The sequence below is a fragment of the Mirounga angustirostris genome, unplaced genomic scaffold, assembly GCF_029215605.1.
Source record: "Mirounga angustirostris isolate CCGP_5_RB_7025 unplaced genomic scaffold, mMirAng1.0.hap1 SCAF_8, whole genome shotgun sequence".
NCBI lineage: Eukaryota > Metazoa > Chordata > Mammalia > Carnivora > Phocidae > Mirounga > Mirounga angustirostris.
Genome location: NW_026991716.1, coordinates 144,122,031 through 144,148,724, shown reverse-complemented (window position 1 = coordinate 144,148,724; position 26,694 = coordinate 144,122,031). Strand labels below are relative to the sequence as shown.

The window sequence follows — 26,694 nt, the reverse complement described above, 5'->3', positions numbered from 1 at the left end:
ATCCACAGCTTCCAGTTAGTAGTTACCTCTGGAAAGGCAGAAAGCGAGAAGGAAAGGCTATGTCTGTAACTATTAGTTCCTTAAAATTTCTGGGCCTCAATTCAACTGAAAGAAAAACAATAAGACATCCCTTGTTGCTCTGGGAACTAAATGAAGTAACAGACTGGTTGCAGCACCTAAATCACCGCTAGGTGTATAATACATCATCAAGTCAAGGAGGCGGAGAGACAACCTACTGCCCAGGGAGAAGCTCACGTTTCCCAAGGAGCTATCCCCGCAATAAAAGAAGTGCCCAAGGAGGCGGGCTGCCACACAACTATGGGTCTACCTGGTCAGAGCCGTTAGGACAAGGGTTCTCTACACTTTTCCAGTAATAATTCTCAAGAAATGGAAGAAAGAAGGGAAAGAGAGAGAATGGTCCACAAGGGAGGAAAAAAACAAAAACCAACACCAGAGTTCAGAATTTCCAAAGCTGAGATACAAATCAGTTCAAAGATAAACCTCACTTCACAGTAATGCTTTGAATTGTATTAAAAATGTAAAAATTACACATTCAACAAATAAGTAAATGTAAACATTCAGTAATATGGGAATAACGACTTAAACAATTTTTTCTTAAAGATTTTATTTATTTACTTGAGAGACAGAAAGGGAGAGAGCACAGAGGGAGAAGCAGACTCCCCGCCTAGCAGAAAGCCCAATGTGGGGCTCAATCCCAGGACCCTGGGATCATGACCTGAGCTGAGCTGCCCTGAGCTGAAGGCAAACGCTTAACCAACCGAGCCACCCAGCCATCCCTAGAGTAAATGTTTTCAAAAGAAATGAAAACTTTAATTTAGTCAAGGAAGACTTAGAGAAGAAATTAAGCCTAGGGGATAGAACATTTTTACTTCCAGTTAAATCGTTATCATCATCCTCCTCCCCTCCTCCTCCTCCTCATTCTAGGCAACGGGAAAAGGGCGATTAACAAAATAAAACAGCCCCTATTTTCAAGAAGTTATAATCCAGCAGGAGGAGATATACAGTACTGACAGATGGTGGCACACAAAAAGAATTACACAGAGCAGAGGGACCAAAAGTCACTGGGAGACAGAAGTGGGAGGAGGGAATACTTGAACAAAGCCCTAACTCTAGGCAAAGAGCATTCCAGGCAGAGGAAGCAAGTACAAATGCCCCCCCAAGACAGCAGCCTAGCTGGCATGTCTGAAAAACAACAAGACCACTATGGCTAGGGCAGAATGAGAAGGTGGGGAAAATGGCATCATACCGGGCTTTGTAGGCCAAGGTACATTCTGAGTCATGTAAAAGCCACTGAGAGTTTGAGCAGAAAAATGACATGATTTAACCTAAGGTTTAGAAGTATAGGAAACAGATAAGAGGGCAAAGGTAAATGATGGGGGGAAAAGGAGAAAAAAAGGTTAGGTAAGAGGTCACGGGAAGAGTCTGGATGAGATGAGGGTAGCGTGGGCTGGGCCAACCATCAAGAAGTAGTTAGATGACGAAAATATTCTGAAGGTAGAGCTGCCAGAATTTGCTGAGAGATTCAATATGAGGTCTGAGAGAAAGAAAGGAATCAAGAATGATCGCAAGGTCGTGCGCATACGCAACAGATAAAAGTGACTTGCTGGATGCTTCCCAAGACGGGAAAGACTGTTAAGAGCAGATGTGAGTGGGCCAGTGGGAAATGAGAGTTCTGTTCTGGACATGTTAACCTCGGGGCAATGACTCACCCTAGGGATATTAACATGGGCAATTCAGCACTTAAAATCATAAGGAGGAAGAAGTACCTGGGTCAAACCCTGGGGTCTCCTTCACTCAGCAAAGGAAAGAAGGCCAGTCCTGGAGAGCATGTGGAGAAAAGAGTTCCATGGAGGATGTGTCAGGATATAGGGGTTATGAAATGGTGACTGGGCTTGGCAGCATGAAGGTCACTTGGTGACTTGGACAGGAGAGGTTTTGGTGAAGTTAAGAGTTCAGCCTCTTAGGGTAAAAAGCAATGGAAAAGTTCTAAAATTGAACTGATATGTTTAAAGTTAAACAATTCAAATTGATAGCAGAGTAAATAGCCATGCTTCACTGTTTTCAAAGAGCTGAAGTTTAGTGTAAGAGCCCAAGTGCTTGACAATGTGCTTTGGTATCAATGACTTACTCTTCCATCTTGGAAATAAAACAGCTCTCTTATACTTACTACCTAATTCCTACAGTAAATTCATCATGCTCTTGGCTTTATGCAGATTCCCCCCTAGCAACTCCATCTTCCCAAATACTAGGGAAGAGAGGTCAGAAACTGCTAAAACAACATTTTGGCAATCTGGAGCTCTGGAGGTGCGGGAGTTTGGGGAAAATTATTTGGACATTTGAGCACAGAATGGACGGGAAGCAAAAAGATCAATCACAAGTTTACGATGAGGAGGACGGATATTTTCATATAGACTTACCTGAGAGATCTTGTTGGAGCTCTAAGACAAATCTTAACTCTGAACCGGCTACCCAAGTGCGCAGATTTACCTGGATTCCCCAGAATTCCACTTATTTTCCTTTCCACTCCTGTGCTACTGCTCTTATCTATTTCATTTCCTCAGCTCCTCTCCCTAAGATTGGCCACCGAAATAAACACGGTTTTTGCTCTGTTTTTAAGGCCTTTATTTATGGATAATGGGGGAGGACTAAATGCCCATGTGTGTGACAGCGTCACCGGAGAGCGATGAAGACATTCGAAGTGGAGGACTGAACACCAGCCCTAGTAGGCACTTCCTGAGGATAGTCACCGACTGACCACCAGCCCAAACTCAAAAGCAATGCTGGATTTTGGTAAGCCATCACCTCAATTGCCTGGTCTAGAAAATACAGACTCCAGATTCTATGACAGCCATAACATTCGCAATCCCGTCCTGGTAAAGGAGGGGAAGGCAGAAGACGACACAGAAGCAGCAGCTGCCAGGAAACAGGCGATCAGGCCCTCCGTAATGCCCTCTTGCACAGGATCCTGTGACCAGGACTCTCAGCAACATTTTTTAGTATCTAAATGAGTGTGCATAGTTGGAAGTCAATAAATGTTAAGTGAGTGTATCATGTCAGCTACAGTATCATTTTGCCCCCATGGTCTCAGAACAGCCCCATCCTTAACTACAGGCCTTCCTCAATTGAAAGAAGTAGTAGAGCACAGACTCTGGTATTAAAACACTTATGCTGCCGAGACCGAGAGGAGCAAATGGAGTCAACCAAGGGGAAAAGGGAAGAAAGGAAACAGACTAATACCATCAGGAAGAAAACGAAAAAGGCCTTTTTGTGGTCCGACAATGGGCAAGTGATTTTGGCAATGGGAAGATCAAGGCTACCTAGAGAAGAGCAGTGTAGTAGGGCCATAGGACTGCCAGGCAAGAACTAGCTAGCAGGTGTTCTAGGTCACAGAGGAAAAGGCTCAGCAGGGGAGGCTCCCTCTGTCAACTCCCCCATGATCTGGACAGCAGCAAGACTTCTCTCCCGCATCAGCCTCCTAGAGCCACTCGGTCCTGTGCTTCACCACTCCCCCCTCCTCCACCCGCTCCAGACATGGGGTGTTCTCAAGTCTGCTGTCCTGGGGCTCTTGTCTCTCACACAACTCTTTTCTAGCAGGCTCATCTCTGCCTTGGCTCCCTCCCACCACCCACCGCAACTGCCCTTCATCCCCTGCTGCCAGTCCTCTTTAGCTGTCTGCATAGGAACCTTCTACCTGGAAATTCACAAGTACCTCAAATTCAAACTATCTCAAACACAACTTCCTATTTCCCCACCCAAATCTAATCTACCACGTGTACAGTTTTTTTTTTTTTTTTTTTTAATTCTGGTTCAGGGTCCTACCATCTGTCTAGGTAGCCAAGTACAGACCTGGGACTCATCTGGACTTTATTTTCTCTCAGACGCTCCCCTCATCACTCTCCACGTCCCCGGGGTACTTCCTGAGCTTACGCTCTTCCTTCCCTGTGAACTGAGCAGCCTTAGTTCAGGCCCCTGTCTCAGGCACAACAGCCAAATAGCCCAGAAGTCTCCGGCCTCCCAGCTCGCTCTCCCTACATTCCGTTCACTCTGCTACCAGGAAGGTCGCTGAGTGGCACACCTCATCATATTATTTCACCTGGAACATTCCTCAGTTGGCTAACAAGGCCCATAAGAAACTGGCCCTGGTTAACACGTCCAGTTTTGTAAGTCACTAACTCCTCCGCTCTGGACACACTAGGACGCACACATGAACACACACTATACTTCAGTCACCAGGTTATGCTGTGAAAACAAAAGAACACACCATCTCGGCGGCTTACAACAAAGATTCATTTCTTTCTCATAATAGCACATCAGTGTGTGGCTAGCTGGGACTGTCCCAGTAGTCTTCATTCTGGTACCAAAGTTGAAAGAATTAGCCCCCGCCCGGGACACACTAATTCATGGAGAAGCAACGACAGCAGTGTGGCATGGGACTTAAAGCCTGGGCTCAGAGGGGCACGTGCCACTGGCCAGGGCAAGCCACAGTCACGCCTGACACTGGGAGCACAAGAAGGACCCCCAACCCTCACTGAGGAAGGAGCAGCGAGCACCGAGGAACACACATGGACTCAGCCAGACTGGGCACCTCACAAGTTCTCCAACTTTCCTCCATCTATGTCCTACGAATACTTCAGGATTCAGAAGAAACACTTCCTACAGCTCAGTTAACCTTGACCTGCCAAGTAGGCAAGGTTGGCTGCCCAGGTCACTAGGGTCTTCCCTCCTCACAGCACTTACTACAAACACTGTATCTGCTTAGTCACGTGCGCCTGCCCCCAAAGCATTCCTGACAAGTATGCCTCTTGCTCATCTCTTCACAAGAGGTACCGGATGATGCACGTTTGCTGAATCAATAATGCTCTCTGCCAGGAATGCCCTCCCCCTTACCCACACAGAAAATTCCAGAAAGTTTTTTGCCATCTAAAGACTCATCTCAAGTCTATGGAGATGTCCCTGGTCCCCACCATCCAAACAGAGCACTTACCACATTACTGCTGTGTTTTTTTCAATCTATCTTCCATACCAGAATGGGAGCTATCTGAGAAAAGAAGCGTGTGTCCACGACGTTCTGCACACTCAGCACTTGCAGTGACTGGCCCATAAAAGTTAACTACTAAATGAGTAACCTTGGAAATGGAGACAGAGAGGGACACCTGTAATGAGCAGGAAAGCCAGGATTCAACCTCAGGCCCCACGTGTAGCTGGCGTTGTTGGCTGCCACTTAGGCTCTGCTCTGATAGCACAATGGGGCCATGATGGTCAGTCTGTGTCCCTGTCACCTTGGACAGCAGACCATTTCATCCCTTCACCTCTGCAGGGCCAGTCTCTGACCAAGCCTAAAACACAGCAAGCACTCAATAAATACTGGCCAGAACTGAGTGCTGGGTTAGCCTAGGAAAAATGCAAGAGGAATGTCTACATGTCCACAGTTTTAACAGGGCACAGCCACGAAAAAGCACACACACCAAAGAAGCAATTTCTCCTACCACTGGGCCTGTGATACAGGCACGTAACTATTTCCAAAATTTTTGCTCACAGTCAGAAGTTCGCAGAAGCAAACAATTGTCACAGTATTTGATGTAAAATCCGCAATGGTTCTCAACAATCAAGCTGGTAATACCAATTACATGCATTTGCAATTACATACTAAAGATAAAATGTCTAAAAATGTCACTATGCTAATAAAATGTAAACATTCCAGAAGCATTCAAAACTTGTTCAGAAGCTGTGCAAATCAGAAACAAGTGGCACTTGGGGCGCCTGGGTGGCTCAGTTGGTTAAGCGACTGCCTTCGGCTCAGGTCATGATCCTGGAGTCCCAGGATCGAGTCCCGCATCGGGCTCCCTGCTCGGCGGGGAGTCTGCTTCTCCCTCTGACCCTCCTCCCTCTCATGCTCTCTGTCTCTCATTCTCTCTGTCTCAAATAAATAAATAAAATCTTTAAAAAAAAAAAAAAAAAAAGAAACAAGTGGCACTTGTTGGTTTAGGTGCCACTTGGTTAAAAAAATAGTAACTTCTTACAGTTAAGTTATATTTATGCTAGAATACAAGAGAGGGAAAACTTGGCGTGGCATGCATCTAATCACCCTGTAACACTAGTTTAGAGACAACGCTTAGTTTACTGCTGTTACAAAATTATATGCTAACACGTAAATTATGTGTATGTACATAATGTATACATGTAAATTATATAACTTAACAATTATTCAGAATCCTTGATCCATAAAAGTATACTAACTTCCCATCTAGAAACTTCCTCCATGTGAGAAAACATAGGCTCATAACCAGAGAAGTGAATTTGTAGGATCTGAGAAGGTCCACTACACTGCCGCCTAAACCTGCCATTTTATCGGAAATTCCCCCTCCTAGTTTGAGAATGGCAAATATTTGCTCAACAGATGTCAGAATTGTTAGTAACAATCAAGGAATTATCTCTAATTTTTTTAAAAGATTTTATTTATTTATTTGACAGAGAGTTAGTGAGAGCAGGAACACAAGCAGGGGGAGCGGGAGAGGGAGAAGCAGGCTTCCCGCGGAGCAGGGAGCCTGATGCGGGGCTCGATTCCAGGACCCTCGGATCATGACCTGAGCGGAAGGCAGACACTTAACGACTGAGCCACCCAGATGCCCCAAGGAATTATCTCTAGAAAACCGTTGAAATTCAAACATTACCTAGGGGAAAATCGCTAGTTAATAATATATAAACAAAACTTCACAAAATTAAATTGAGCCCCAACAGTGATGAGAACAAACAAGTTTCATTTGTTGTTTACTTAGAAGCGTGGGCCAGAAATGGGCTGAGGCGACACCAAAGCTAACTCAAGGCGGATGGCACTAAGAGGAAGCAGATCAGGAGAAAAAGGGACAACTACAAACTCAAAATCACACCCATGCTGTCACAAAAGGGTCTGAACACAGCAGTGCCAGAACCTTGGGGAGGCCTTGCCTTTATTTCTTTCAGGCACAGGAAAGCTATCAGTGAAGCTATCAAAATTCCCTCATACTCAAATTTGTGGTTGCTCCAAGCATACAGTATGGCATGCACCATGCTGGCTAAAAAAAATACCATCAGGGCGCCTGGGTGGCTCAGTCGGTTAAGCGACTGCCTTCGGCTCAGGTCATGATCCTGGAGTCCCGGGATCGAGTCCCGCATCGGGCTCCCTGCTCAGCGGGGAGTCTGCTTCTCCCTCTGCCCTCCTCCCTCTCATGCTCTCTCTCTCTCTCTCATTCTCTCTGTCTCAAATAAATAAATAAAATCTTAAAAAAAAAAAAAAATACCATCAACTGTCTCAAAGATAAAAGATATAATAGAGTTCAGAAAATCAAGATGAAAATCAATACATTCATGTCTATAACATATAAAAATATACACATATACACACATAACACACGACATAAATAAAACAGAAAGGGGGGTTCCTTATATCACACTTGTGATTCTTTCTGAAAATCAAGCTCTAAATTACCCTATTTATTTTTTATTTTTTTAAGATTTTATTTTTAAGTAATCTCCACACCCAACATGGGTTCGAACTCACAACCTAGACATCAAGTCGCACGCTATTCTGACTGAGCCAGCCAGGTGCCCCTAAATTATCCTATTTATAAATTATTTTCCTACAAAATTTTTGAATTCTACAAACACAGTGGTTAGGGATTTGAGTCAGAATATCCGGGTTCAAATCATTGCTCCTCAGCTCATTACACCTACATACTCCTGAGCAAGTTATTTCATCTCCTGTGCCTTGGTCTCTTCACCCAAAAATGAGAATAGCAAAAGTACCCACCTCATAGGATTGCTACAGAAACTAAAGAAAACACACACAAAGCATTTATTAGTAAACAGATTGTTTTAATTTAGCTGGGTAATAAAATATCAGGTATGTAGAAAGCACGCATTCACAAAATGTTAAGTATTACATTATCCGAATAACCTAGGGTTCTTGACAGACATATGGCTGGTTAAGAAATAGGATTCAGTACTGACTAAAAAATGCAAATAATAAACACATATAACCAAACATACATGTACACTTCAACCATTTCCCAAATATTCTAAAACATACCTATTACTTTCACAATAAAAACAAGTATTTTTAAGCATATCATCTCACTACAGTGAAGTAAATGCATAAACTCCTTCTATGTCTAACTACACTTTCAAGAATATACTTAAAAATAAACCATAATAATATCATAAATGTTTCCTAATGCTTTTCCAGATTTGCTGGTCTTAATTTTACTGTCCTTAATATTCCCAAAGTAACAATTTCCTGAAGGTAATAAAAAAATAATTTTTAAAAACTGAGATCAGCAAATTTGGTATAAAAACACGTTAACTATACCAAGAACTCAACAAGGCCACCTTTGCCAAACTTGAATTAAAAACACATTTTTAAATATTTGAGGTCCTAAACGTTAAATGTGAAAACACTGTCCATGGTACTCTTGGCAAGCTCCTCCTCTTGAATAAGCAGAAGCTGAGTTCATCTACAAAAGGAATCATTTACAAACCAGCTTATTCAGCAAATAAGATTCCTTATCTGTATTTTATTACCCTGGTAAGTTAAAATATGTTTACTAATACATTTCATTAAGTGGTTAAAAATAGTGTATCATCAAAATAATTTAGTGATGCTATCTATAAAGAGGAAATGGTCACCAAAAAGATCGAAATGAATGTACACCTCACCATAAATAAGCAACACAACATATTTGTTGCAAAACAAGTTGCCACTGAGTGAGTAAATTCAACGTAAAATTCAGTATTCTAATATTTTGTTTTTACCACATGCACTTTTAGAAGTACTATATTTACATATTACTTTGAAGTACTAAAATTCCATATTGTGTAAGGCAGGCTTTAGAAAATAAGTATTATCTGTCTGTACTTGTGTGTTATCTCATGAAATACACTAAAACTGATGGAAAATGCAACTGCAAACAGCAGTGACGACCTCCTCCCATCATCAGCGACTGGCCTGATTGCAAGTGTCCACGTTGGAAGGAGAATAGCAAAGGACAGACGGTGCCAGAAGATGGAGCCCACACCAAACACATCCCCCCACCAGAAAACTTGGAATACAGACAGCACTGTTCGCCAGACTAGGAACTGCCCCCCGAGGAGCAGTGGCTGAACTCTCACCCTGGGTGAGTCCGAGTAGTAAAATTCACAGGTCACCACTTTAGTGAGGTTGTGGGACAGTATTCTTCAATAACAAAAGAGTAAATGCTTGCATCTTATTACTGATAAGTAAAAATGAAAATAGGTGCTTATATAGAAAATAATCAAATATATAATAATACGTGAAAAATTAATACATGCTGAAATCTACCCTTCTATCATACCGAGCCCTACATTCACATTTTAAATGATATGCATGTTAATTTTATAACCAAAGTTGGAAAATACAATGAATATTCAAATAGAAACCAAAATTCAAGTACAAACCGTAATTCTTTTTTTTTTTTTTTAAAGATTTTATTTATTTATTTTGACAGAGAGAGACACAGCGAGAGAGGGACACAAGCAGGGGGAGTGGGAGAGGGAGAAGCAGGCTTCCCGCCGAGCAGGGAGCCCGATGCGGGGCTCGATCCCAGGACCCTGGGGTCATGACCTGAGCCGAAGGCAGACGCTTAACGACTGAGCCACCCAGGCGCCCCACAAACCGTAATTCTTAAAACCCCCCCTTAAGTATCCTAAGGCAGTAGTTCCCAAACTACCGTCCACAAATCCCGGGGGCTCCCCTCAGAGCTTCCAAAGACAACCGTGAAGTGAGAACTTTTCCACACCGGTCCTTACACAGTGCGAGCCTCTTACTGTGTTGGCATTCACACTAACGTTCAAACCGATGGCCCTTGAGCACAAACCAAGGCAGCAGCAACAAACTGTACTCAGAATCAATGAATTTTTCACTGCTACGAATCCACACTTAAAAATGGGGGTGCAGTTTCACTCAAGAGTATCTTTGACAAAACAGAAAAAAATACTAATTTTATTAAAGTCTGACTCTTGAGCACGTGTCTGTTCAATAATCTATGTACCACAATGGGAAAAACTTCTACACGGGCTGCATACCAGTTCGATGGCTCTCAAGAAAAGGCACTTGTGAACTGCTGATGCTGTGAACAGGCTGAGCCCATTTTTCAAGGAGGAGCATTTCCACCTGAGGGAAGGACTGAGGAGCTACATTTATTCAGGCGTCAGTATCCGGCAGGCGTTTCCTCAAACAGGAAGGAGGCAGCCTACCCCGCCTCGAGTGCTGTCTGGGCAGTGAGGCAAGTACTAAAACTGGAGCTTGGATAGCAAGTTCCAGGTTTTGAAAACTTAAGATTTTTCTGATCAGCGGTAACATTAACAAATGTAGTATTTCGATATTGTTTAAAGAAATGTTTCCAACATTTGGAATATCCACATAACTCAGTGAACCAGTATTTTCTATATGGTCAATGCATGATGGCAAAAACCCATGGGTAAAAAATCCATTCAAAGAACAAGACAGACGAACTCTAATGTAACAGAACATAAAAAATATTTAAAAGGATCTTGCAAAGAAGAATTAGTAGCAGAAATTAAAATACTTAGGCTCAAACCAAAAACCTTCACATAACAGATTCTTTTATTACCAATGTCTCCTAAACTTAATCACCCCAACGCCACCCCAAGTTTTTGCCAACACAAAAATTCATTAACGTGAAATGTAATGTAACTTAGAAACTCATTAGAGAGCTCCTGTAAAATCATGGTATATTTTATAAGCACTGGTCTAGAGGTCTGGTGCACTCAGAAATTTACTCAGATAATAATACCAATATCCACCAAAAAATAACATATTTGAAAGACATCTTCCCAATGCACAGGTTTATACTAAATATATACATAGAACTTATCCATTTTAAGAATACAATGGTTTTTAAATATTTGTGTCCATGGACACCTGGGTGGCTCAGCCGGTTAAGCGTCTGCCTTCGGCTCAGGTCATGATCCCAATCGTGTCCTGTATCAGGCTCTTCTCCCTCTGCCTCTGCCTCTCTCTCTCTCTCTGTCTCTCATGAATAAATAAATAAAATCTTTAAAAATAAATAAATAAATAAATAAATAAATAAATAAATAAATAAATAAATAAATAATTTGGGGTCCAACAGTGTGTGTATTTTTTTTAAAAGACTTTATTTAAGAGAGAGTGGGGGGAGGGGCAGAAGGACAGGGACAAGCAGACTCCATGCCCAGTGCAGAGCCCAATGCAGGGCTGGATCCCATGACCTTGAGATCATGATCTGAGCCGAAATCAAGAGTCGAACGCTTAACTGACTGAGCCACCCAGACGCCCCAACACTGTGTGTGTATTTTTGCTCCTACTTCATTTTCGCACCTAAACATATGGAACTCGGTTCTAAGCAACGGAAAAAACTGACAATCTTAAGTCTCAGCACCAAAACACTGTGACTGATAATAGTGGCACAAAAAGAAATTATAAGATAGAAATTTTGCTGGTTCTCTTGTAAAGATCAGTAAATACAAAGAATAATAAGTAGGTCACCATGGAAAGTACCACTCTTAGCAAACTAGGGTAAAGAGAAAGTACATTCTTGCAAGGAACAACAATTTAAATTTGCAAAAGGCAAAAGTCTAATTTTCCTTTAGCAAAACATATATGAAATCAAGCAACAGAGAACGAAAAACTATAATTCCGAATATTACAAGCTCACTGAACTGCTCTTAACCAATAAATACCCAAACAAGACTAACGAATGAGCATTTTTTCACGGGTCTTAATTTTAGGAGTCAAACTCTCTTCTCCTACAAAAGAACAGTGAAACTCTCAGACAGAGTTTCAGAAAACAAGGCAAGACTTCTTCATTTGAAACAACCTGTCACACTGTTTTTACTACGGATGGGCGCAGAGCTAGACTCAACAGTGCTATGTCCTCTTGCAGTATGCTTCTGTGCTACCCAAATGGAAGACAGTCTTAAAATGGTCTTGTCCATTCTGCCTAGGTCACCTGGGCACTCAGAGCAAGAGTAAACGGAAGGAAGTTTGAGGCTTCAGAAACAAACCAACCATTTAGCAAGTTTGTCTTGTTTGCACCGGAGTTATGGAGACAATGCCAGTGTATTCCTCTTGTCCTGGTATGATTATTACTCACATACTTTCCATATGGCTCACCCCAACTATATAATGCAGTGACAACACTGAAAAAGCAACTCTTAACAGGGTGGGTATAAAGGGATCATACCTCAAAATAATAAAGGCCACATATGACAAACCCTCAACTAATACCATACTTAACTGTGAAAAGCTAGAACTTTCTCCTCTAAAATCAGGAATAAGACAAGGATACTCTCTCACCACTTTTTAAAAAAAGATTTTATTTATTTGAGAAATAAAGGGGGAGAGAGAGAGAGGGTGAGCACAGCAGGCAGAGCGTCAGAGGGGGAGGGAGAAGCAGACTCCCCAGCCGAGCAGGGAGCCCGATGTGGGACTCGATCTTAGGACCCTGAGAACATGACCTGAGCAGAAGGCAGACGCTTCACCAACTGAGCCGCCCAGGAGCCCCTCACTCTCCCCATTTTTATTCAACATACTATTGGAACCCTACTGGAATAAAAAAAAAAATCAGTAAATTTGCAGGATACAAAATTAATACACAGAAATCTGTTGTATTTCTATGCACTAATAATGAACTTCAGAGAGAGAGATTAAGAAAGCAATCCCATGCACAACTGCATCAAAAAGAATACTACACCTAGGTATAAATTTAACCAAGAAGGTGAAAGTCCTCTACACTGAAAACTATAGACACTGATGAAAGAAATGGAAGACCTCACAAACAAATGAAAAGATATACCATGCTCATCGATTGGAAGAATATTCTCCCAACCCATGAGAAGAATATTGTTAAAACATCCATACTACCCAAAGCAATCTGTAGAGTCAATGCAATCCTTATCAAAACACCAATGGCATTTTTCACAGAACTAGAACAAATAATTCTTAAATTTGTATGGAACCACAAAGGACCCCAAATAGAGCAATCTTGAAAAGAACAAAACTGGAGGTATGATGCTCCCTGATTTCAAACTATACTTACAAAAAGCTTCAGTAAACAAAACAGTATGGTACTGCCACAGAAACAGACGCACCGATCAATGGAACAAAACGGAGAATCCAGAAACAAATACACATTTATATGGTCAATTAATCTTCAACAAAGGAAGAAAGAATATACAATGCAGAAAAGACCATCTCCTTCAATAACTGGTGTTGGGAAAACTGGACAACTATGTAGAAAAAATGAAGCTGAACCACTTTCTTACACCATATACAAAAATAAACTCAAATGGATTAATAAAGACTTATATGTAAACGGGAGACTAAAAACTCCTAGAAGAAAACTCAGGCAGTAAGGTCTTGGACATCAGTCTGAGCAGTATCTTTTTGGATCTGTCTCCTCAGGCAAGGGCAACAAAAGCAAAAAATAAATGAATAAAACTACATCAAATTAAAAAGCTTCTACAGAGCAAAGGAAACCATGAAAAATATGAAAAGGTAATGTATGGAATGAGAGAAAATACTTGTAAACCACATATCACATATATCCAAACAAAGAATTCATACAATGCAACAGAAAAAAAAATTAAAAACGGGCAGAGGTTGTGAATTGACATTTTTCCAAAGACATCAGATGGCCAATAAGCACATGAAAAAAGATGCTCAAATTACCACTCATCAGGGAAATACAAATCAAAACCACAAGAAGGTAACACCTCACACCGTTAGAGTAGCTTCTGTCAAAAGACAAGAAATAACAAGTGTTGGCGAGGATGCACTGAAAAGGGAACCCTCATGCACTATTGGTGGGAATGCAATGGTACAGCTACTATGAAAAACAGTACGGAGGTTCCTCAAGAAATTAAAAATAGAACTACCCTATGATCCAGCAATTGCACTTCTGGGTGTTTACCCAAAGAAAATGAAAACATTTATAAAGGTGTAGGCACCACTCTGTTCATTGTAGGACTATTTACAATAGCCAAGATATGGAAGCAACTTAAGTGGTCATCAATATGTGAATGAACAAAGATGTGGCATACATACACAATGGAGTATTACTCAGCCATTTAAAAAAAAGTGAAATCATGATGTTTACAACAACATGGATGGACCTAGAGAGCATTATGCTAAGTGAAGTCAGAGAAAAGCAAATACCATATGATTTCACTTATGTGAAGTCTAAAAAGTATAACAAAAACCACCAATAACAACATCAAAACTAGAAACAGACTCATAGACACATAAAATAATCTGGTAGTTGTCAGAGGGGAGAGGTGGTAGGAAGATGGGCGGCAAAATGGGGAAGGAAGGGAGTAAAGGCTACAAACTTCCAGTCACAAAATGAGACCTGGAGATCTAATGTACAACACGGACAATTTAGTTAATACATCCAACAACTTGGGATGGTGACAGATGGTAGCTAGCTTTATTGTGGAAACCACTTCCTAATGTATATAAATGCATACTAATGTTGCATTACTCTGTTGTACACCTGAAACTAATAATACTGTATGGCAACTACACTTCACTCACACACACACACACACACACACACACACACAGAGCAAAGCATGCTATGTGTAATCAACCTAAAAACATGACAATACAAACAAGTGCAGCAAAAGTTCACATCATTTTCTGTAAGCCACACAATTTAATTTCCTTCAACACCAAAATTTTTTTGAGTAAAAATACAGAAATTCTGGCTACTTTCCAGTCATAGTAAGCTATTCAATTTCAGTTCCTCTAAATAAGTTCATTCATGACACATACTTGTAAACTTGCAAGTATGAAACTTCAAATTATCCCTATCTTCTGCAATCAACTTACACCAGGAAAATACTTCCCCAGTTTACATATGAACTACTACTACATGTGCTTACTTTCACCTTATAAAATACATTCACTTTCTAAATTAAATTATAACACAATTTTGGTCAATCACATATACCAAAATGGTGAGTGAAGTTTTACATTGTTATTGTTACTAGAACCAAACAAACCTCAACCAGATGACCTGAGATAGGCAAACAAAATCCCCCTCACCAGCTCTCTGCCTGCTTTATTTGGTCCTGATATATGATTGGAGATGTTAAGAAAAGCTTCTGCTCATTCATAACTCATGCATAAAGATGGTCCAACTTTGACAATATGCCCACATCTGCCATCAGCTCGTACATATGGGGACACTAACTAGAAGCCCACCGTGGATCTACAGGCCCTGCCAGCCTGTCAGTGTCAGCTAACAGACTGGGACGCACCCAAAAATGGCGAAAAGGTCTGTGAGAGTTGGCAAAGTATTTAGGATCTAACTCACAAGTGTAAATGTAGGTCAAACAAATTGTCATCTCTCTCCTAGGCATCTTCAAGGTGAATGAGTACATCCTAATTACAATCAGCCAAGAAAATAACAGAAACAGCAAACTTCTGAACAAAAATGAACAGAATTTACCTAACCTGAAAATAATTTTCAATTAAGAGATCAGTTTAGTTTTATGTTCTATTTGCAGTACCCGTAACCATTTCATTTTATAATAAAGGAAAACAGATTTACATCAAAATAATTGCTATTATTATTTATTAGCATTTTCTGACATTAATACCCAAGTTCAAGTCCGGTAAAACTGCTTATAAACAAATGAACCTATGGCACCAGAATAAGCAACACCTAGGAATAATGCCTTCCACAGTACAACTACTCAAATAAATCCTTAATGGCATAACCCTAAGCCTTCTTTTCAGAAGCTTCCCACCAATTTGGTACATACCCTGATCTTCTGTGACTCATTTTTTTCAAGAACATGAAAGAGACACTTCTGCTACCACGCTATGAACCACGATCCAAATTTTACAGTCTAGAAAAGCCTAGTTACAACAGTTACATTCCATTAAGTCTATAAATCGCAGAAATTAAAATTAGTTTTCACTGGCAGAAGGAGAGCAAACTCAAGCTAGTCTAGATGCAGTTTCAACTTAAGATGTTCAACAGTGCTGGACAAGGGTTTACCTCAGACTGACAGGCTCACACCCACACAAACACATCTTAACCAGTTCTTACAGAAAATAAAGGTTAAAAAAAAAGTTACAACCACCACTGAGTTTCAAATCAAAAAGAAGAAAAAAAAAAAAAGACAGAGATGCCTATAAATAGTAAAAACACATCATTGGCAACTGCCTGCCTGTATCATTATACATTAGTCACCAGAAAAAGAGCTCTTCTGAAGTATCGATGCTCAATAACACAACTGTTGTTTTTAGAACCGTTTCAAATATAGTTAATCTTGTGATAAAGCATAGTTACACCCTAAGCACTAGTCCTGGAATATAGATTTAGCTATAAATTATGCAATTTATTACTACTTCACATAAAAATGTCCTACTCCATCTCTGCTGACAAACCAGAAGTTTTTTACACACACCTCTGGGTAATATGAATCACCACATTACTTCTGAAGATTAATCAGAATATTAAAACATAACATATTCGCCTTTAATAAAGCAATGTGGATGTACGTACAAACTCTAGGTTATATTTTCCCTTCAAAAGAAGATAGTGAACTCAATATATTATTTCTAAAAAACTGTCTTTAAGAACTATCTCGTAAAGCAAAATGGTCAACTACTTAGAATAGTTTTTGCATTTAGGTGTAACCTTTATGCAAAAGAGTAACACATGAAAACATAAACCTTTAATAGCCTAACATAATCTCACCAAGTTCTTAATATGTATATACCCCATGTTCTGTCAAGAATAAACATATACAGGGACGCCTGGGTGGCTCAGTCGGTGAAGCGTCTGACTTTCTTTGGCTCAGGTCATGATCCCGGGGTCCTGGGATGAGTCCTGCATCAGGCTCCCCGCTCAGCAGGGAGTCTGCTTCTCCCTCTGCCCCTCCCCCTGCTTTCTCCCGTTCTCGTGCTCTCTCTCTGACAAATAAAATCTTAAAAAAAAGAAGAAGAAGAAGAAGAAGAAGAAGAAGAAGAAGAAGAAAGGTATACAGAAAGGAAGCCATATTCAACACTTTTTCGGCAAAATATTTATTGAGGACCTACCACGGTAAAAGACATAACAATGTTTAAAAAAATAAAATTCTAACTCTTGCTTTCATGTAATCAGGGAGGGAAACAGAAACCAGCGGCTATAATAACAAGACTGGGATAAGTTAAACAACAGAACTCCAAAAACCAAGAGGGAGACGTTTGGGTAATCAGAGAAGCCCTCTTCTGAGGAAGTAATGGGAAGTAAAGATTAGCAACAAGCATTCTGCCATTATAATGAGAAATCCCTAAAAGAAAAAAATCCTTAACATTAAGAAAACAATAGGACTAAAAAGCTTTAAGAAGCTTTTATTAGGAGCTATAGTTTTCCACAGTAATCAAGATCTTAGTTCAAGTTAACAACAATCTCCTAGTGATAAAATATCAACATTAAGTTTAAATCAACTCTCATTTTACAATTTCAAAAGGGTCTAGGACCCAAGCGAGGAAGGGGTTGAAAAATACATAATGACAAAATATAACCTGCTTCTCCTCTGGAAGCCCTCCTTTTACACATAAATGTGATTATGAAGGAAAAAGTAAACTTAACCAGGTTGATTTTAGAACATACTCTAATTTTCTCAAAAAGTAAATATAGTCCAAAAAGCCAAGTTTATCATCTTATACTGAACACAGAAGCCACAGAATCATCCGTGGTTATCAAGACTCCCTGCAGCCACCAAACACAAATGATTAATGTAGTTATAAAACCTGGTAACGGATACTGATTACTGTACCCTCACCCCCAAAAGCAAACAAAAGAAAATAAAACCACTGCACTCTCATATAGATACATAAAAAGAGTATCCAGATATTTAAATATAAGGCTTAAATCGCATTCTACAAATCAAATTCTGTAGTAAATCTGCTTAACATTTATTGAAGATAATAAAGGCCTGTATCACACATTCTTATAGAAAGCTAAGAAAAATGATTTGTGATGCCCAAATACAAATTCATCATCAGATGGTAGACACTTTTAGACGCACGTTTAAATAAAGCAGAGTGAAACCACGAACGTTGAAATACTGGTTTAGAGAATTACTAACATGAACGTTACCTACATCATAATGAAAAATACACCCTGTTAAATGCGAAGCTCAACCTGCAAGACCAGGATAAATTTAATAGTAGGCAAAGGTTCTCCAGAACACATAGTATTAAGCGTGAGCTAGGTTCTAGAGAATGAAAAAACTAATATAAATAACATCAGACATTTTTAAAGGACAGTTTATTTCATTATGCCGAACTTCCCCAAAGAATTCTGGAGAACCATTCCTAAAGAGAGGTCAAGTGTTAGATGGAGAGGAGAAACTACGAAATGGAATTCATAGTCCTTTTCAGAACCAGTCCTTCAAATCTGCTTTGCTTCAAGACACATACACAGCAACTTCTCACCTGCAGAGTAACTATGTAAAAAGTAGCTCTGCAAACGACAGGCCAGTTTTAATACCTAGAGTACCTCTAGGAAAGACAGAAAAAAAGTTTCAATTGAGCGCTTAAAAATATAATTTTTGGAGACCAATTAACTATAATCTGGTTCTGGTTTAGACTTTTTAAAAATGCCAACGCAATTCAAAATCCCCAAGGGAAAACTAAGTTATCTATTAGTAGATTGAAAAAAAATTCCTTTTCTCAACCAGACTTGGGAAGTTTCTCAAAAAACAACTACAAATGGGCTCTCCTTTTCCGGAGAAAAACACAGCAGCCACGCACCGTGACGGTATTTCACACCCCCGTTTCTTAAGCCAGAGAAAGAGAAGAGCATCCACATTCCGAAAGGCGAGGGCACGCCGCCCTTCGAAGACGTGCCGCGTCCGCGGGTGAGCACAAGCGCCTTTCGGCAATCCGCTCGCGGGGCCCGGCCGAAGACCGCCTGGGGGGGACCGCGGCTCGCGGCGGCCGCGCTGCGCTGCACGGGCGGCCCAAACCAACGCCGCGCGCTGAGGCCAGGCTCTGCCCGCCCAGACCGGAGGAAGCCTGCGCCCGCGGGCGCGTCCAGGAGGCTCGACTCGCGCAGGCCAGCTCCGCCCAGAAACACGGCCCGGGGCTGACGGCCAGAGACGATGGGCTTCGCGCGGGGCTCGCAGCGGCACCCGAGCAAGCGGCGCCGCCTGCGCCCCGGCCCCGAGGCGCCGGCAGAGCCGCGCGCCGCCAAGCCCGCGCCGCCGGAGCGCCCGGCTCCCGCGCCAGGTGCGCCGCCCCGGCCTGCGAGGCGCAGCCCAGGGCTGAGGCGCGGCTGTCGGCGCGGGCGGTCACGAAAGCGCCCCGGGCCCGGCCGGCCCCCACCACCTTCCCGCGGGCCCCTCGAACGCTGCGAGCGGCCCCGCCGCGCACGGCGGCCATTGTCCGGCGCCGGGAGCGAGCGCGACCGCCCCCGCCCCGCCGGGTCGCCGCGACGCGCGGGCCGGGCGGCGGGGGAGGGGCGCCCCGGCCGCAACCGGGCGGCCGGCAACGAGGGGGAGGGAGGCCTCCCCGCCCCGGACCGCGGTCCCGGGCCGCGCCGCCGGCGGGCGCGCGCGGTCGGAGCTCGGCCGCCGCTGACCCTGCGCTCGCCGCTCAGCCCCCAGCGGTCCGAACGCACCGAGGCACGGCCCCGCCGGTCGCACGCTCGCCGCGCGACAAAGGTCCGCGCGCCCCGCCGCCGTCGGGTCACGCCCGCCTCCCGCCGCACGGCCTCGCGGGCAGACCCCGGCCCGCGCCGCACAGGTGGCCGGGGCGCCGCGCCGGCGGGGGCGGCCCGCGGGGGGGGCGGCGCGCTCACCTCGGTGGGCCGGCTGATCTCGAACAGGTCCAGCCGGTTGGCGTTCCAGTGCTGGATGATGTCGGCCAGCTTCCGCCGCTCCTCGTCGCGGCCGCCCGCCGACATCCTCCCGGCCGCGCTCCCCGGCCCGCGCCGCCGCGGGGGTCGGGGCCGGGCCGGCTGGGACCGCGCGCGCCCACAGGCCCGCGGGCCCGGCTCGCCCCGCGCTCGGCCGCCGCCGCCGCCGCCGCCGCCGCCTCGGGCCCCGGGCTCCCGGCCGCTCCGGCCGCCGCCGCCGGCCCGCCCCGCGTCAGCCCAGCCGGCCGGTGTGCGCCCGAGCGCCCGCACACGCCGCCCGCGCGCCCGCCCCGCCCCGCCCCGCCCGCCGTGCGCGCCCCCGCGCCCGCGTGCCCGCCCCCGCGCGCCCGCACCGCCGCACCTCGGGCGGCCTCCGCTAGGTGCTGCTGCGCCGGCCGCCGACAGGCCGCCGCGCGCCGGGCCGCCTCACCTCCCGCGCGCCGGGGCCGGGGCGGGGCGGGGCGGGGCCCCGGCGGGGGGCGGGTTCCGACCGTGTCGGGTCTGCAGGGTGTTGGGTTCGACCGAGGGGGTCTGGGCTCCGGAGCTGCTGCTTTGCCGGGTGCTGGGTTCGACTGGGTTCGCCCCGGTGGGGCCGGGTTCCGAAGGGGTTGGGTCTGCAGGGGGCTGGGCTCCGACGGACGGGGCCGGGTTCCGAAGGGGTTGGGTCTGCAGGGGGCTGGGTTCGACCCGGTGGGGCCGGGTTCCGAAGGGGTTGGGTCTGCAGGGGGCTGGGCTCCGACGGACGGGGCTGGGTTCCGAAGGGGTTGGGTCTGCAGGGGGCTGGGTTTGGACCGGCAGGGCCGGGTTCCGAAGGGGTTGGGTCTGCAGGGGGCTGGGCTCCGACGGACGGGGCTGGGGCCGGGCGCGCGGGCCGGGCTGGGGCGGTGGGTGTGGGCGCTCAAGGGCGGAGGGACCGCAGAGCGCGGGCAGAAACCCCGTGGGCGTGGGCGGCGCGTTGGCGAGCGCGGGAGAGCGGCGGTGCTGGCCCCCGCTGCAGGGCCCGTGCCTGCCCGGCTCCCCTTCTGACCCCGCCTGGGTCCTCGCGGGTGTGGTGGCTGTCTAAGGTGTCCCTTGCAGGGTGGTTCCCTTTTTGCCGGGGTCCAGTCAGAGCACACCTTCTGAGGAGGACGACGGGTAGGCTCGTGCGGGTGTTCAAAGACCTTGGGCCGCGCTCCCCGTGTTCGGGAGGCAACCCCCTCCTCCGCTGCCCTGCGTTCTTTGAGCCTTTGCTGCCGTCCAGCTGTGTCCTGCGGTGCAGGGTGCGGCCGGGGTGCCCAGCCCTCTTTGTGTCTGGCTGCCCGGGACCGATTGTACCCGCAGAGCCCCCCAGACGTGGAGAGCGGGCCTAACGGGACAGGGGAAGAGTCATTTGGGGGCAGGGAGAGATGCCACCTCACCCCGCTGTCAAAGCCTCCAAGCGCCCTGTAGGTGTGGAGGCCTCAACCCGATGTCACTAGCAAGCTTTCTAAATTGTAGGGATGCTTGTTTCATTAGGCGCTTCTCTTTAATTGCCCCCCACCTCCCCCCCGCCCCAAAATTATTTTGGGCCACAGAGCACATTCCAACAGACTCTTGCCTCCGTGCAGTGCTCACTCAGGTGAAGCTGGTTTCTTACATTACCTGTGACGTGCTGTAACCAAAGCCTTCATCCTCGAATTGCCAGAGCTAAGGAATGAAAACAGGGGGTTATATTTGACAAAGCCTCTTTATTTTTGTCATTCCTTTGTCTTCCAGTGTGCAGGTAATTTCGCTCTCCACCAACGGGATCTTTTCTTTTGTAGCAAAGAAGAGATCATCCCTACTGGGCTTTGTCCTCAGCTTTTTCCTCCCTCCACTCTTCAGCCCAGGGGCCCCCAGGTGCTGAGCCAGGGGGGTGGGGGGAGGAATCCTTCGCGAGTTTGTGGTCTGCGCTCCCGAAATTAGAGGGCGGTGCCTTGTAGAAAAGCAAAGACGTACAAATGGTGTCTTCACGTTCTTCTGGCATTCCCTTCCTTTACACCTTTAAGTTCCCGGGCTTTTTCTTTGTGTTTTGTTTTGGGTTTGTAGCGAACACGGCAGAGTGACAGGGCTTGGAACTGTCTCGCTAGATGCCACGCGCGCCCCGCGAGTCATCAGCCGCCGTGTCAGCCGAGTTCTCGTTGTCAGAGCTTAATTCCCGATGATGCTGTGACCAGGAACCACTCGCTCGTGAAAACTTACGCAGTGTGCAAAGCTGGTGAGTAGCTTGCTGGTGTCCGAAGGACGTGCAGTATGGCTAGGGAAAATTCAGCATTGCTAGAAAGTACGTGTGACCTCCCTGCAGTGTCGTTTTTGTAATAAAAACGTCTGGCACGCACGGAAGGCCTGCAGTATGATGCAGGACACATAGACAGCTCTTAATGTTAATTATTGTAGTTTTCTTGAGTCTCATTAAAAATCCCCATTTATGTTATATGTGAGTAGTATATTAATATCCAAACTACAACTCATAGTAGATTGCAACCAGCATTAGTTTACTGACAAAGGTTTAAAAGCAACCCGAAATCCGAAGAATGCCTATGATTTCTAAATCATGAAGAGCCAGTATATATGTGTTCAGGCCATGAAAATATTCAGGCTGACGTTCTTCATTAACTATCATTGTTCAAGACCTCAAGGTAATACACTGATCCCTGTGTTAATTTTGATACCACATTATAAAAATAATTAGACACAGTCTTCTATTTTCAGTGTACTGTTGAGTTCTGATACATTTAAGAAATCAGATTTAACTGCTCCTCAAGAAATGCTGTATAAAAATAAATTCATGCGGGATTTATTATTCGCCCCACCTTGTAGACCGAGAAACCAAGATGTGAGACCAGAGACTAGGCTGAAGGTGAGCAAAGCTGGGTGAGGTTGAAAAAGAAAATCTTTTTCATCTATAACTCTGTTTTAAGATTTATTTTCCACCTCGTATTTAACTTTTAGTTTTCTTTCTTTAAAGTATTATTTTTAGTTACACTCAAAAGAGTAAGAGCTCCTGCTTAAGTCTGCATTGATCTACAAATATTTCTAAGTATCTCTGTCTAAAACTTAAATCTACTTAAAACCTTAAAGTATAATGTAATGGGAACAAATAAGTAATGATATTTTATTAAAATTCTGGTTAAACTCTGAACTTAAAAAAATTTTTTCCAGTATTAATGAAAACCAGGTTCTAAGACCAACCAAATGTAATAAACCTATTCCTGCCCCAATTTTCCCAAGCTTTGGAAAACAGAAAATGCCAAGAGAAAGATTAGGAGCTTAATCCATCTCAGAAGAACAAATGATACAAATATATCAACTCTGTTTAATCCGTAAGTCATTTAGTTTTCTAGCCACCAATAAATTTCATATTTCAGTAAGTTAATTTTGAAATATTTTAATCCTAAGATTGTACAGATCATCTTAGGAGCCCTTTTGCCAGATCTATCAATTCAGAGGATGGTCTTTAAATAAAACGTCAAGTAAAGGGATATAATAAAGTTACAAAGAGCAAACTTTCTGGGGTAGACTACATTCCACAAGTGAAGTTCATCTAGTTAGTTATAGAAAGTTAAATAACCAGACTCTTCCTCTGCCGAACCCATGGCTAGGAATGTCAGTGTTGTTAATTTAACTTTTAAAAAGAGAGAGATTCCAAAGGATTAAGTCTACAGAAGTAAGGAGGGTATGTGCTACTTTACTGATAAATGGAGGAATATACCTTTAAATTCTTCCTGCATTATATTTCCATGTTCTTAATGGTTAAATTCTAGGTTACCTGTTAGAATTTTCAGGAAACAAGGGAAAGCAGAGATACATAAAGCCCTTAAAATAGGAAATTAAGCTTACCAACTCAGACATCAGTGGTTAAATGTGTTTGTTAGCATTTTATAAATTAAGATAATGCTGCAAAAAAAAAAAAATGCCAAATCTTAAGTAAAGAAGGTATTTACACTGAATGCAAAGGAAATAGACCATGTGCGTGCGCGTGCACGTGTGTGTGTGTGTATGTGTGTGTGTTTAAGGTGTTAGAGGGGAATTATACCTTGTGAACACCGGTCACTTACCCTTAATGTGTTGGAGAACTGCTTCATGTTACCTTAGTTTACCTAAGGCCACTTGATGCCCAGGACTTGTCTTTCTGACTCTGCTTCTGTCCCCCACTCCCAGCGCTGTGCTTTGCCTATAATTGATGTTGGATGAATAATCACTGACCGCAGTGGAGGCCGCTGTGGTCCGCGGCCCCCAGCCCAGCGCCGCCAGCCCTCTTGCGGTAGCGCCGTCACTCAAGTGAGTAATCTTTACACGGGTGGACGCCACAGCATGGAAGCCACAGATGGTTTCCACCCAGCCTTTCACCTTTTCTCTAGATAATAAAAAGTATAGTTCCAGACAGTGGGGCTGGAAGGAAAAGGCGTGTTTGCCTCATCCCTACAACAGAGGTCTTGGTCTACTGAGCGGCTTGCACATGACTCCGTCCACTGGCTGCCATTGATTCAACAGAAGCAAAGAGACATTGTGAAAACCAGGTTCTAAGGTGAACTGACTCCTGCCCCAGTTTTCATAGGCTCTGGAAACTAGAAAGTGTCAGGAAAAAGATCAGGAATTTAACAGACCTAAGAAGAACCAAAGGTACAAATATGTCAACCTTTATTCCCTATGTCTCATGCCCCTTTCTGCCAGAAAGTGGGTATGATATATATATATACACAAACAAAAAATTTTATAATATAATTACATATTATAAAAATAAAATATAAATAAAATGTGTCCTATAATTATTTACATAAGTAATATAAATTATATATATAATATATGCTGTTATATAGAATATATATAATTTCGTTAGAAAACATATTTTTAAATGCAAACTCCCATTACATCGTATTTGAACAAATGAAAACACAGACCAGATGAAGGGAACGTGGACTATTAAATGCTTTACGAGCACTAAGAACTGGAGAAACCAAGAGAAGTAAATGTTGAGAAATGTATTGTTCATGGGAAACCTGAAAGTGGAATATCTCAGGTCTTCCCCCCGGCCTCTCCTTTATCCACTAGCGTCTCTGGAAATCAAAAATACCAAATTATAGGTGTTTGCTTTTGGAAATGCAGTACAACTTAAACATTTTTAAAATAGCTGATGTCTGCAAAGTCTTGTGGGAAGTGAAGATCTTGGCCTGAGGCTTTGGTTAAGACGGTGTTTGTGCTCGAGGTACCGTTGCCACACACATGCCCCTGCTCTAAATACACACTGATGATAGATGAAGGACAGAGAAAATGTAAAATTAGAGGGTACTTGAAACAACCAAACATCCCTGAGGATCCGCATTGGACACAAGTGCACAGGATGAGAAGGAGTTAGAGAAGCCATCCTGCTGGACTTGGGGCCCAGAGCAGGCAGATCCCACAAGGAGGTGGGGTCCTGTTGGGCAGTGGGGACTAAGAGCCCACAGGGAGGGGAGGAAACACGGATCCAGCCTTCTGACCAGGAGCTGAGCTAAGCCATACATTGGTATATCCGGATGCCTCCTGCCAGGACAACACTCCTTGCTCCAGGATGAAGGCCCCACTTGGACCAGGTCAATGCCTTCGTTAGCCAGAAGGAGGTGTGAGCAAAGAGGCACCGAGAGAGGGGGAGAAAGAAAGAGAGATTGAGAGAATCGCCACCTAGGATGAGTTGACAAACCCAAAATTCCAAAACACATGCACAAACCAAATGCTAACGTTACCGTCAAAAGCAAGAATCGAAAGATGAATTCACTCCAGGCTAAAATTAACAAGTCAGGAAACAACAGATGTTGGCGAGGATGTGGAGAAAGGGGAACCCTCTTACACTGTTGGTGGGAAAGCAAACTGGTGCAGCCACTCTGGAAAACAGTATGGAGGTTCCTCAAAAAGTTAAAAATAGAAGACAACCCAGCAATTGAACTACTAGGTATTTATCCAGAGGATACAAAAATAGTGATCCAAAGGGGCACCTGCACCCTAACGTTTATAGCAGCAGTGTCCACAATAGCCAAACTATGGGAAAAGCCTAGATGATGTCCATCAACAGACGAATGGTTAAAGAAAATGTGGTGTATACACACACACACAATGGAATATTACTCCACCATCAAAAAGAATGAAATCTTGCCATTTGCAACAACATGGATGGTAGAAGGTATTATGCTAAGCAAAATAAGGCAATCAGACAAAGACAATTATCATATGATCTCACTAATATGTGGAATTTAAGACAAAGCAGGTGAACATAGGGGAAGGGAAGCAAAAATAAGATGAAATCAGAGAGGGAGACAATCCATAAGGGACTCTTAACTATAGAGAACAAACTGAGGGTTGCTGGAGGGGAGGGGGTTAGGGGCATGGGGTAACTGGGTGATGGGCATGAAGGAGGGCACTTGATGTAATGAACACTGGGTGTTATATGCAACTGATGAGTCACTAAACTCTACCTCTGAAACTAATAATATATGCTAACTAAATTGAATTTAAATAAAAATTTTTAAAAAGATAAATTCACTCCAGACAAAATAAAAATAATGAAACATTCTGAAAAGAGCTTTAAATAAATATTTAGGAAACTTAAAGAAATATATGATGGGATAATGCCCATAAAAAGGGATAAGAAATTGTGAAATACTGAAGTGGCAGAAATAAAACAAGTGTATATTTAAACAGAACCAACTAGAAATCCTAGAGATGATAAATGTAGCAATTGACATAAACATAATAGAAGAAACGGGCTCAGAAACGTATCTGGAAAGTA

The 26,694-nt window shown here is 43.8% G+C and overlaps 1 protein-coding gene and 1 long non-coding RNA gene across 18 annotated transcripts in view; one reads left to right on the top strand and one right to left on the bottom strand.

Annotated features, from left to right (window-relative positions):
• Positions 1–20,072, bottom strand: part of AFDN (afadin, adherens junction formation factor) — a 138,569-nt gene extending 118,497 nt beyond the window's left edge. For 13 of the 17 annotated variants that reach the window (XM_064598364.1, XM_064598370.1, XM_045865892.3 and 10 more), the window contains exon 1: positions 19,878–20,071. In XM_064598364.1, the coding sequence (XP_064454434.1) occupies positions 19,878–19,982 (105 nt within the window). In that variant the 5' untranslated portion in view covers positions 19,983–20,071. Of the gene's footprint in view, positions 1–18,829; positions 18,968–19,877 lie in introns of those variants that run through there. The other 4 variants (XM_064598369.1, XM_064598367.1, XM_045865891.3 and 1 more) reach the window with 3 other exon arrangements.
• A 683-nt stretch (positions 20,073–20,755) lies between these two features.
• Positions 20,756–26,258, top strand: LOC123836826 (uncharacterized). Its single transcript, XR_006789081.3, has 5 exons — positions 20,756–22,149; positions 22,752–22,791; positions 23,163–23,254; positions 24,093–24,212; positions 24,293–26,258. It is a non-coding gene; the product is annotated as an uncharacterized LOC123836826 (long non-coding RNA).
• Positions 26,259–26,694: the final 436 nt, after the last annotated feature.